Source organism: Saccopteryx leptura, chromosome 3, assembly GCF_036850995.1.
Source record: "Saccopteryx leptura isolate mSacLep1 chromosome 3, mSacLep1_pri_phased_curated, whole genome shotgun sequence".
In the NCBI taxonomy this organism is placed as follows: domain Eukaryota; kingdom Metazoa; phylum Chordata; class Mammalia; order Chiroptera; family Emballonuridae; genus Saccopteryx; species Saccopteryx leptura.
In genome coordinates this window covers 330,144,455-330,157,246 of record NC_089505.1, presented here as the reverse complement: position 1 = coordinate 330,157,246, position 12,792 = coordinate 330,144,455, and the positions used below count along the sequence as shown (strand labels likewise).

The window sequence follows — 12,792 nt, the reverse complement described above, 5'->3', positions numbered from 1 at the left end:
TGAATATCAGAAAGCCAGGGATCTTTGGGGTCCATTTTGGAGGCTGGCTACCACAGCAGACCATTTGGATCTCTACCAAAGCTGCAATGGGTAAAAGTGTTTGTTACATTTTCTCTCTTATCTTTCTCCTTTTTCTTAGTTATTCTTGAGGGTGATTGGGTGTTCATAGTTTAATTTCCAACTATGAAATTGTCAGAAACAACTTTATGCACAATATGTTACAAACAGTAAAATGAAGTATTAATTCAGTTACACAAATGTAGGATGTTAGGAAAACTGACATCTCAAGGTTGAAAGTAATGTTATACATCAAATTATATTTGTGCAACATATTTTGCAAGTGTTTTTTTTCTCACTAAAAATCAGAATTGTATAGGTAAAATTAAAATTTTTATACGCTTTCCCTCCATCCTGAGAGAAACCTAACATTTGATGCATTGTGGGGTTTTTTCTTTTTTTTTTAGATGAGAGGAAGGGACATAGTGAGGCAGACTCCTGCATGCTCCCCAGCTGGGATTCATCTGGCAACCCCTATCTGGGGCCGATGTGCATTGTTTTTTTAAATATATGTGTGCATTTGTATATATAGGTTTTTTTTTTGTAAATGTGGTACATTACACAAGGTTAGCTTGAGCAAGTTTTAAGATAAAAGTGCTAGTGCAGTGAGTGCAGTTACCATTGATAATTAAAATTATTGATTGATTGATTTTGGAAAGCAGGTGTTAGAGAGGGAGAGGGAGGGAGAAAGACAGAAAGAAGGAAACATCAACCCACTGTTCCACCCATCCATGCACTCATTAGTTGATTCTTGTATGTGCTCTGACCAAGGATCAAACCTGCAACCTTGGTGTATTAGGACAATGCTATAACCAACTAAGTGACGTGGCCAGGGCACCATTGATTGTTTTTTTTGTTTTTTTTTTTTTAAGTGAGAGGAGGGAGGAGATAGACAGACTTCCGCATGCACCCTGACCTGTAGCCACCTTGCAATCCCCTGTCTGGGGTTGGTGTTTGAATCAACCTAGCTTTCCTCAGCACTTGGGGCCAAAGCTTGAAGTAGTCAAGCCCCTGGCTGCGAGAGGGAAGGAGAGGGAGAAGATGGAGAGGGAGGGATAGAGAAGCAGATAGTCACTCCTTATGTGTGCCCTGACCAGGGATTGAACCCAGGACGTCTGCATGCTGGACCAACGCTCTATCCACTGAGTCAACTGGCCAGGACCCCCATTGATTCTTTAAATCACTTCTCATTGACCAGGACCTGAGTTTTTGTTGTTTTAGAAATAAAGAATTTACATTTCTGCTTTCTCCCCTTTTTGGGAGGGGATATTGGAGGTCAGGGTCTAGTTTGAAGAGGAAGGATAGGAGGGAGAAACTCAAGTTGTTGAGCACATATAGTTGAACTCAGGTAAGGTAAATGTATGATGTTACTTTGACCTCACTGTATACTATTCTGTGTATTCCTTTATTTCATTTAACGTTTTGTCAGAATACTTTCACATCATTCAGTTTTATTTGAAAATAGGATTTCTTGTGACTGCATAATCTAATGAATGATGGGACTGTAATTTATTTGGCTAGTTCTTCATGTGGGGACCATTAGATGGTTTTTAGTTTTTCTTTTCAAATTACAAGTAATAGTATAATCCTCTTGGAAAAAATATTTGCATATCAGTGTTTCTATACAGACACATTCTAGAGAAAAGTATTTCTGGATCAAATGGTGTGAATATTTTCTCAGTCTCCTGAATTTTATTGACGTAATTGTCTTTCAGAATGAGTATATTTGTTTGTATGTCTGCCAGAAATGCATGAAGGAACCATTATGATAGTACTTTGGGCATTACACTTTTTACTATTTGGATATTTTGTAAATAAACAACAAAGCATGCAGTGTTTCAAATCAAGATTTTAGTTGAGCCCAAGGAATTTCAACTAAGGGTGAAAGATGTATCAAGTGTACAAAGATTTCATTCTAATGCAAATTAAATAGGCTTTAAACTTAATAGTGTAAATCTATTAAAACAAAATATTTAAATTGCTGCTATGTAAATTTCATTTCAGGTTTTAATTTAGGGTTCTGATGCTAAAATTATATTTTTGTATTAATATAGATGAAGTTGAAAACAAACTGTCATACAACTTGAAATCACTTAAGTTCTGATTGTTTTTGCTAATGAAAGAAAATGATACAAAGAATTATAAAATTAGATATCACAATTAGAATTAGCTTTTAAAATAGGTTAAAATTTCTAAATAGTTATATGTTTCAGAATGGTCCAAGTGCAGGCAAAAGACACTTGATGAATAAATTTTTTTTTTACTGAGAGAAAGAGTGAGCTAGAGACAGACAGGAGGGGAGAGAGATGAGAAGGATCAGCTCATAGTTGTGTCACTTTAGTTGTTCATTGATTGCTTCTCTAATGTGCCTTGACCAGGGGGCTCTAGCAGGACCAGTGACCACTTGCTCAAGCCAGTAACCTTGGGCTTCAAGCCAATGACTATGGTATCATAGACATGATCCTATGTTCAGGCTGGCAATGCTGTGTTCAAGCTGGCAACTTTGGGGTCTCAAACCTGTATCGTCAGCATCCCAAGTCTGATGGTGGGCCCACTCTATCCACTGGACCACCACTGGTCAGTCTTTTTTTTTTTTTCTTTTTCATCATTTTGCTTTTCAGCACTGTTTTTTGTTTTTGTTTTTATTTTTACAGAGAGAGGGATAGACAAGGACAGACAGACAGGAATGGAGAGATGAGAAGCATCGACCATTAGTTTTTTCGTTGTGCTTTGCAACACCTTAGTTGTTCATTGATTGCTTTCTCATATGTGCCTTGACCGTGGGCCTTCAGCAGACCAAGTAACCCCTTGTTTGAGCCAGCGACCTTGGGTCCAAGCTGGTGAGCTTTGCTCAAACCAGATGAGCCTGCACTCAAGCTGGCGACCTTGGGGTCTTGAACCTGGGTCCTCTGCATCCCAGTCCAACTCTCTATCCACTGTGCCACCGCCTGGTCAGGCCACTGGTCAGTCTTAATGATTAAAATTTTTTAAATAATGGCCGTGGCCAGTTGGCTTAGTGATAGAGCGTTGGCCCAGTGTGTGGAAGTCCCAGATTTGATTACCAATCAGGTCACAAAGGAGAAGCAACCATCTGCTTTCCCACCATCCCCTCTTCTCCTTCTGTAGCCATGGCTTGAATGGTTCGAGCAAGTTGGCCCTGGGAGCTAAGGATGGCTCCATGGCTTTGCCTCAGGCGCTGGAATAGCTCAGTTGCTGAGCAACGCAGTAGTGGCCCCAAATGGGCAGAGCATCACCTGGTAGAGGGCTTGCTGGGTGGATCCCGGTCAGGGTGCATGCGAGAGTCTGTCTCTGCCTCCCCACCTCTCACTTAATAAAGAAAAAGATTTTTTTTTAAATAATATTCAAAGTGGATAGTTGGCTACTTAAAAATTTGATATGAAAAGAATTACAGAAAATATTCAAATTAACCGTATATTGTTATTATTTAAATCTTAGAAACATATCTTAATTCTACAAGTGATCTTAAATTTGTATTTACTTTGCTTTTTGGTTTACTTTAGGAACTGTTTATTGCAAAAGCTGATATTTTAACTTTATCTCATTCACAGGGAGACATCTCCGCACACATTTCAATTAGACTTATTCTTTAATAATGTAAGCAAACCAAGTGCTCCAGTTTTTGATAGATTGGGAAGGTATGTACCGACTCTGTAATTTCACCAGAAACTTATGAATTAGTAACCAAACCTTTTTATTCTTTAGATAGAAGAAAGGATATATTTGGTTATAGGTCCAAGAAATCAGGGTTTAGTTTTATCAGTTGGCAATATTTAAAAAATTACATACTCCTAGGAAGATGTTGAGTTTATTTACAAAATAAAATTTTAAATGTGTGAAACTTTAGCCATCTTTTGTTTGCTTTGTATGGATGTATGTATTTCTTGTACATATCATGATTTGATTATAACCTAATTTGAGAGCTAATGTTTTGTCTTTTTTATTACACTACTGCATAATTTAAAATTTCATAGTCATTTTATAAAATGAGAGCTTTATTAAAAGATTCCTCCTTTTTGAATTACTTAATACATGCTAGGTGTTATTAAAAGTTTTGATATCTGCAAAATAATTGACTGTTAAATGGGTTTACTTTTAAAATTCATGTATAAAGTAAAATAATTAAAAGGCAGATTAAAAATGGAAAAATTTCCATCTCAGGAATTAGTTTTTTTAGACTTTTTCATTGATTCTTCACTCATTTTTGTTAAATTATATTGATATTTTAACTTTTTATTTTATTATTTTATTATTATTATTATTTTTTTTTCCATTTTTCTGAAGCTGGAAACGGGGAGAGACAGTCAGACAGACTCCCGCATGCGCCCGACCGGGATCCACCCGGCACGCCCACCAGGGGGCGATGCTCTGCCCATCCTGGGCGTCGCCATGTTGCGACCAGAGCCACTCTAGTGCCTGAGGCAGAGGCCACAGAGCCATCCCCAGCGCCCGGGCCATCTTTGCTCCAATGGAGCCTCGGCTGCGGGAGGGGAAGAGAGAGACAGAGAGGAAAGCGCGGCGGAGGGGTGGAGAAGCAAATGGGCGCTTCTCCTGTGTGCCCTGGCCGGAAATCGAACCCGGGTCCTCCGCACGTAACTTTTTATTTTAAATAAGAAGCTAGATAATCTGAAAGTAGCTAAGTTTTAATATTATAGAATGTTTTTCTTATGTCAGTACCTACTTGATAAAAATAAGTGTTTTAATTTTGGCACCAGTATAGTACATTCTTTGAATACTATAATGCTATGGTTCTCTACTCTGGCTGTATATTAGAATTACTTGGATGGCTTTTTTTTTTTTTAATCTTTTTTTTTTTTTTTTTTTTTTTTACAGAGACAGAGAGTGAATCAGAGAGAGGGATAGACAGGGACAGACAGGAACGGAGAGAGATGAGAAACATCAATCATTAGTTTTTCATTGCGCATTGCAACACCTTAGTTGTTCATTGATTGCTTTCTCATATGTGCCTTGACTGCGGGCCTTCAACAGACCTAGTAACCCCTTGCTGGAGCCAGCAACCTTGGGTTCAAGCTGGTGGGCTTTTTGCTCAAACCAGATGAGCCCGCGTTCAAGCTGGCAACCTCGGGGTCTCAAACCTGGGTCCTCTGCATCACAGTCCAACGCTCTATCCACTACGCCACTGCCTGGTCAGGCTGGATGGCTTTTTTTAAATACCAATACCCTTACCCCAAATCAATTCTATCCGAATGTCTAGGGGATTTGTTTTATACTTTTTTTTTCTACATTTTTGATGTAAAATTTATATACAATTAAAAGCACAATACTTAAGTGTACTTTCATTCACTTTTGACAATTATTATTATTTTTTTTATAAATTTTAATGGGGTGACATCAATAAATCAGGGTACACATATTCAAAGAAAACATGTCCAAGTTATCTTGTCATTCAATTATGTTGCATACCCATCACCCAAAGTCAGATTGTCCTCCGTCACCTTCTATCTAGTTTTCTTTGTGCCCCCCCCCCCCCCCCCCCCGCCCCAACCACCACACTCTGTCCATGTCTCTTGGTCTTGTTTTTATGTCCTACCAATTTATGGAATCATGCAGTTCTTGTTTTTTTCTGATTTACTTATTTCACTCCGTATAATGTTATCAAGATCCCACCATTTTGTTGTAAATGATCCGATGTCATCATTTCTTACGGCGTTTTATACTTTTTTAAATAACATTTTAGAGGGAGTAAATAAAATTCAAACTTTGTAGTTTATTAAATCAAAATGAAAATTTAGCATGGTATTTTAAAAATATATAAATCTAGAAAGACTTCTTCATGAACTGTGATGTTTAATGTTTGAGTCTATATATTTATTCCTACTCTTTTGGCAGCCTGGAATATGATGAGAATACTTCCATCATCTTTAGACCCAACTCAAAGGTAATTATGAAAGTCAGTTTTCAACTTGTTACTACTATTGTTTTTACCTCCATTCAGAGTTTTTGATCCAAATAAACCAGTGATAGCGAATGTCATCTTATTTGGTTCTAGTTCTGCATAATATCATTACTTATCTGATTCCTGCTGTATCTAGAAGCTATTTAAAAATGAACAAAGACACTGTAATGTGATTCTGAACTTATAAAACTCTTCTAATTTTATACTTGAGTCAGGAAGAGGTCTGCATCTGTACTTTTCCTCTGTTATGGGTCTTCTCAGCTGGCTGTTTGTTTCTGGTGGGATATGGATATTTAATCCTCTGCTTCCTGTTTAGACTAAAAGTTTTCTTATCTCTTTATCTTCTTTCTAATGGGATTTCTGTTTCAGAGTTCATCAATCTGTGGACATAGTCCTTCAGCCTTTCTTCTGGCTCCAAGTTTCCCTTTACTCGAGTTTGATAGAGTTAGTAAGGAAAATAATGATTTGTTCCTTACTGTGTCTCTGGGAAGGGGTTCCGTTACCACTTATGACTTCTTTACCTAATATAGTAGAGTGTAAAGAGAACTCGGAAGTCGGGGTTTATCTTTCCAGTCCAGGTTCTGTGGACGCTTTGATTTTATTTGTTGATAATATTTGCTCTAACTCAGTTATTGTGAAGATAGAGGAATTAGTGTAGATAAGTTCTGGGATAAAAGTTATTTTTATTTTATTAGAAAGTATTGAAGGTTAATGGCATTGATAAATTCTTTGATCATTTTAGGAGCAAGTTTTGCAAAAACAAATTTTTTAATGCTTGTGGGTACATAAATATATCTTTGTGTTTGACTTGGACATGTGAAAAGACTGCTGTACAAGTTAATGGACTTTATAAATCTTGAGACTGGGCACAATTTGTACTTTTGTGCACCTTGTACCTTCATGACTCCTGTAACTATTGGGGTGTAATTTGGTAATTCGCAGTACTCCTATATAATTCCATTCTTGTTTCTGTTCCCTTGGTTGGGAATCTGGCGATGCATTTTGAACAGGGTTGACGTAAAGTGTAGAGACAGGTTTAAGTATGGTAACTCTTGAGGTCCATGTAAAGGCTTCTGAGTGAAATTTTCACAAATACTGACCTTTGTATTTTCAGTATACTTTTAAATACTTTAGTTGAACCACAGAGTAATTTGATATCAGTTTATTTATGGCATATTAAAACATTAATTTGAAAGATATTTTCCCTTAACAAATCAGGTGAATACTGATGGTTTGGTGCTAAGAGGCTGGTATAATTGTCTGACACTGGCAATATACGGATCAGTGGATAGAGTGATAAGTCATGATAGAGACTCTCCACCACCTCCACCTCCACCTCCACCACCTCCTCAGCCACAGCCAAGTTTGAAAAGGAATCCAAAGCATGGTGAGAATTTTAAATTTGCTTTTGTCAGTGACATTTATGTTCATTAAAGCAGGAAGCCGTAATTCATTCAAAGATTCTTCTACCTTTTGAACCTTGTTTAAGACTTGACAATGTAGTTGTCAGAATTCCATTTTTTCCTGTAAGAGTTTCTTTTTATGTTGATGTAGTTACATTTTATTTTCTTCCTCTACTTTCCTAGAATGCCTTTTAAATTGACCTGCAGTTTTTAAAAATTTAAATATGAAAATGTAATGTTCAGTGGTTATTTATGGTTTACTATCAAAATTGTCTTTAAAAGAATTAAAAAACAGCCCTGCCTGGTTGGCTCAGTGGTAGAGCGTCAGCCCAGCGTGTGGATGTACTGAGTTCGATTCTCACTCAGGGCACACAAGAGAAGTGACTATTTGCTTCTCCACCCCTACCCCTCCACTTCCATCTGCTCCTCCCCCCACCCCCCGGGGATGGCTTGATTGGTTCAAGCAGGTTGGCCTTGGGTGCTGAGGATGGCTTCGTGGCATCTGTCTCAGGTGCTAAATAAATGGCTCAGTTGCTGAGCAATGGAGCAACTACTCCAGATGGGCAGAGCATCGCCCTAATCCACCAGTGGGTTTGCTGGGTGGATCCTGGTCAGGGCACAGGCAGGAATCTGTCTCTCTGCCTCCCTTGCTCTCACTAAGATTAAAAAGTAAGAATTGATAGACAATAAATTTGGTATATATTTTTGGAATACTAAAAATAATTTCTAATTTTTTAATTACAGTTGATGTACAATATCTTATTAGCTTTAGGTGTATGACCCAATGATTAGACATTTATATAATCTGGTACCTATCTGATATCATACATAGTTATGACAGTATTATTGACTATATTCTCTGTGTTGTATTTACATCCCCATGATTATTCTGCAACCACCAATTTGTACTTCTTAATCCCTTCACCTTTTCCACGCAACATCCCTTTATATCCCGCCTTTCATCTGGCAAATGTCAAAATGTTCATTCACTTCATCTGAGTCTGTTTTGAGTCTGCTTGTTTATGTTGTCTTAGATTCCACATAACAGTGCTTGCTTCAGCAGCACATCCACTAGATTCCACATACAAGTAAAATCAAATGACATTTATCCTTCTTTGACTTATTTCACTCACTACAATACCCTCTAGGTCCATCAATGTTGTTACAGATGGGTCATATTCCATTATATAGATGTACGACTTCTTTATCCGTTTATCTATTGATGTACATCCAGGCTGCTTCCATGTCTTGGCTGTTGTAAGTAATGCTGGATTGAATGTATAGATATATATGTGTTTTCAACTTAAGTTTGGGGTTTCTTCAGATAAATATACAGAAATAGAATTAGTGGGTCCTTTTCTGCCTCTTGTAGCCTTTGTTTTCAAGTTTCTTTTTTTCTAAGTATGGCTATCCCAGCTATTTTTTTTTTTGTTTCCATATTTATGAATTTTTTTCTCTCTTTCAGCCTGTTTGCCTTTCGATATGAAGTGAATCTTGTACACACCATATATAAAGGGTCTTGTTTTTTTATCCCTTCAGCCACTGTATGTCTTTTGATTAGGACATTTAGCACATTTATATTAAAGAAATTGTTGATAGATATGTATTTATAGCCATTTTATTATTAATATTTATCTTTTTATTTTTTTCTTTAAGAAGACCCTTGAACATTTCTTGTAATACTGATTTGGTGGTGGTGAACTCCTTTTTTTTTGTCTGGAAATCTCTGGTTTTTTATTTTAAATGATAGCCTTGCTGGATAATGTAATCTTGGTAGTAGGTCCTTGCTTTTTATCACTTTGAGTAATTTGTGCCAATCTCTTATGGCTTGCAAAGTTTCTGTTGCGAAATCAACTAATAGTCTTATGGGAGCTCCTTTGTAGGTAACTAACTGCTTTTCTCTTGCTGCTTTTAATATTCTCTCTTTGTCTTTAACCTTTTGCATTTAAGTATGATGTGTCTTGGTGTGGGCCTTTTTGGGTTCATCTTGTTTGGGGCTGTGTGCACTTCTTAGATTTGGCTACTTCCTTAGCTGGGTTAGGGAAATTTTTATCATTGTATTTTTAAGTAGGTTTTCATTTTCTTGCTGGCTCTTTCTGGCACTCCCAAGGCATGAATGCTGGTACTCTTGAAGTTGTCCCAGAGGCTTCTTAAACTATTTTCACATTTTTGAATTCTTTTCTCTTTTTGGGTTAATGGAGTGTTTTCTGCTTCAAAATTGCTGATTTGCCCCTCTGCTTCATCTCCTCTATTGTTCATTCCCTGTAATGTGTTCTTCATTTCTGTTAGTGTATTCTTCATTTCTGACTGGTTCTTTTTTTAGGGGTTTTGTCTTCATTTTTATGCTTCCTCTCTCTTTCTTGAAGGCTTCACTAAGTTCATCTACTCTTCTAATTTTATTGAGCATTCTTTTTATTTATTTATTTATTTATTTTTTTTCTGAAGCTGGAAATGGGGAGGCAGGCAGATAGACTCCCGCATGCGCCCGACCGGGATCCACCCGGCATGCCCACCAGGGGGCGATGTTCTGCCCATTTGGGGCGTCGCTCTGTTGCGACCAGAGCCACTCTAGCGCCTGAGGCAGAGGCCACAGAGCCCGGGCCATCCTTGCTCCAATGGAGCCTCAGCTATGGGAGGGGAAGAGAGAGACAGAGAGGAAGGAGAGGGGGAGGGGTGGAGAAGCAGAGGGGCACTTCTCCTGTGTGCCCTGGCCGGGAATCGAACCCAGGACCTCTGCACGCCAGGCCGACGCTCTACCACTGAGCCAACCGGCCAGGGCCTATTGAGCATTCTTATAACTGCTGTTTTGAACTCTGCATTTGATACATTTCTTGTCTCTTGTTTTATTTTTTTTTCCTGGAATTTTGCTCTTTCACTTGGGACATATTTCTTTGTCTCCCCATTTTGGCTGCCTCTCTGTGTTTATTTTTATGTATTAGGTAGAGCTGCTAAGTCTCCTGATCTTGGTAGAGTGGCCTTATGTAGTTGGTATCCTACAGGTCCAGCAGTGCAAGCCTCTCCAGTCACCTAAGCTCGTTACTCCAGGAGTACACCCCTACCCTTCCAGGCTGTGTACATTTCCTGATACGTTTGAGCCTTGATTGCTATTGTCATGTCACAATGGGAGGGATTTAGCCCCATGCCGATCTGCTTGGAGGACTGACATTGATCAAAGTGGATGATCTTGATGTCCAGGGGCTGACCCACGAAGCAGGACTTGATTTAGTGGGGCTCTGTTGCCCAAAAAGTCTGCCCCTTGATTGTGTCACTTACGGAGTTGGTTAGGTGGTGCTGTTACACATGGTACCATGCTGGTCACTGGGGGTGGGCTGACTCGGGTCTCCTGGACAGTGCAGGCCAAGGTCAACTGCAGCCTATGCCCTGCCTAGGGCTATGCAGCATGAGCTGCAAAGGAACATGCAGATGGCCACTACTTGTGCTGAGCTAGGAGGTGCCTGGGAGAGGCCGTACTGTAAACAAGGTTGTCTGCTGCTAGTGCTGGGCCTGGGGCTGCTTAGCATGAATTACTGGGCACACTGAGGTCAGATGCTGCTTATTTGGGGTTTGTGAACCTTTGAGAGAATTTACGAAAGTCCATGGCATGAGCCAAGATAGGCTGTTTGTATGGAAATGACAATAGAAGCAACCTGAGTGGGCCTACTAGTTAGGTGAGGTGGGGGTCTCAGAATCAATCACCAGGCAGGGCAGGGCAGGCAGGGCAAATGGTGTTAGTCAGGTTGATGCAAGACTCAAATAGGGCGCCTGCCGGCTCTAGTGCGTGTCTGGGGGAGGTTCAGCGAAGTTGCTTCTGTTTGGGAGAAAGCTGGCCTTCCAGTCCTGCCTCAAAGCCAGACAATTCAGTCCCTCCCTTTAGGTCCCTGGCACCTTTTGAGCTGCTGCCTCAGCACTGGAGCTCAGAATGAGTGAGTTTCTTGGAAGTCAGTGTGAAGGCCCTTTAAGTGGAATACCTGGGACTCCAGCAGCCCTTTGTCTCACTCAGCCACAATCCTTGCTGTTTTTCACAGCCAGAAGTTATGGGGCTTCTCTCCCTGAAACTGAACTGTGGGTTGGGGAGCCTGACCTGGGGCTAAGAGCCCTTGTTCCTCAGGGGCACCTTTGTGGCGGAAATACCCCTCTGACTTAAACATTTGTTGAATTTTACTTATTTATTGATTTGAGAGAGAGAGAAACATTGATTTGTTGTTCCACTTACCTGTGCATTCATTGGTTGCTTTTTGTATGTTCCCTGACTGGAGATTGAACCCACAACCTTGGCATATTAGGACGTTACTCTAACCAACTGAGCTACTGGGTTAGCTTTTGTCCTACCTGCTAAGCACAGTTTATTTTTTACTTTTTCTAACCTCTCTTTGTGTTTTTTTGTCTCTTTTTATATACTGAATTCTTTGTGGGCAGCAAGTGTATTTTATATTTGTGTCTCTAGTCTTTTCTTTTTTTAAAATAAAATTTATTTAAACTAAAATAAACCAAACCGAAAAAAAAAGGGTTCATTTCTCCAACTGCTCTTCCCTACATCTGACAACCAGCAATCTGTTCTTTATCGTTGAGCTTGGTTTAAGAAAAAATAAAAGGAAAAAAAAATTTTTTATATCATATATAAGAGAGATCACATAGTATTTGACTTTCTCTGGTTGGCTGATTTCACTTAGCATAGTGCCCTTCCCGTGCATCCATGAAGTTGCAAATTGGGAGGTTGTATTTATTTACTACAGCTGAATAATATTTCGTTGTGTATATATACCACAATTTCTATGTCATTCTTTTTTTTTTTTTTTTTTTGGTATTTTTTCTGAAGTGAGAAGCAGGGAGGCAGAGAGACAGACTCCCTCATGCGCCCAACTGGGATCTACCCGGCATGTCCATTAGGGGGCGTTGCTCTGTTGCAACTGGAGCCATTCTAGTGACTGATGTGGAGGTCATGGAGCCATCTTCAGTACCCGGGCCAGTTTTGCTCCAATGGAGCCTTGGCTGCAGGAGGGGAAGGGAGAGATAGAGAGAAAGGAGAGGGGGAAGGGTGGAGAAGCAGGTGGGCACTTCTCCTGTGTGCCCTGGCTGGGAATCAAACTTGGGACTTCCACACACTGGGCTGACGCTCTATCAGTGAGCCAGCCAGCCAGGGCCATCATTCATCTATTGATGGGCACTTGAGTTATTTCTGTGTCTTGGCTGTTGTAAATATTGCTGCAGCCAACATGGAGGTACATATATCTTTTTGAGTTAGTGTTTCTATTTTTGAGGGGTAAATAGCTAGAAGAGGAATTACTAGATCATATGGTTGTTCTGTTTTTAATTTTTTGAGGAACCTCCTTACTGTTTTCCATAGTGAGACTGAACCAGTTTGCATTCACACCAACAGTACACATTCTTTTTCTTCCA

At 39.4% G+C, this 12,792-nt stretch overlaps 1 protein-coding gene across 2 annotated transcripts in view; it reads left to right on the top strand.

Annotated features, from left to right (window-relative positions):
• VIRMA (vir like m6A methyltransferase associated) overlaps positions 1 to 12,792 on the top strand; it is an 82,399-nt gene that overhangs the window by 13,886 nt on the left and 55,721 nt on the right. For both annotated transcript variants that reach the window (XM_066379140.1, XM_066379139.1), the window contains exons 3-5: positions 3,627 to 3,713; positions 5,926 to 5,974; positions 7,211 to 7,379. In XM_066379140.1, coding sequence (XP_066235237.1) covers positions 3,627 to 3,713; positions 5,926 to 5,974; positions 7,211 to 7,379 — 305 coding nt within the window. The remainder of the gene's footprint in view (positions 1 to 3,626; positions 3,714 to 5,925; positions 5,975 to 7,210; positions 7,380 to 12,792) is intronic.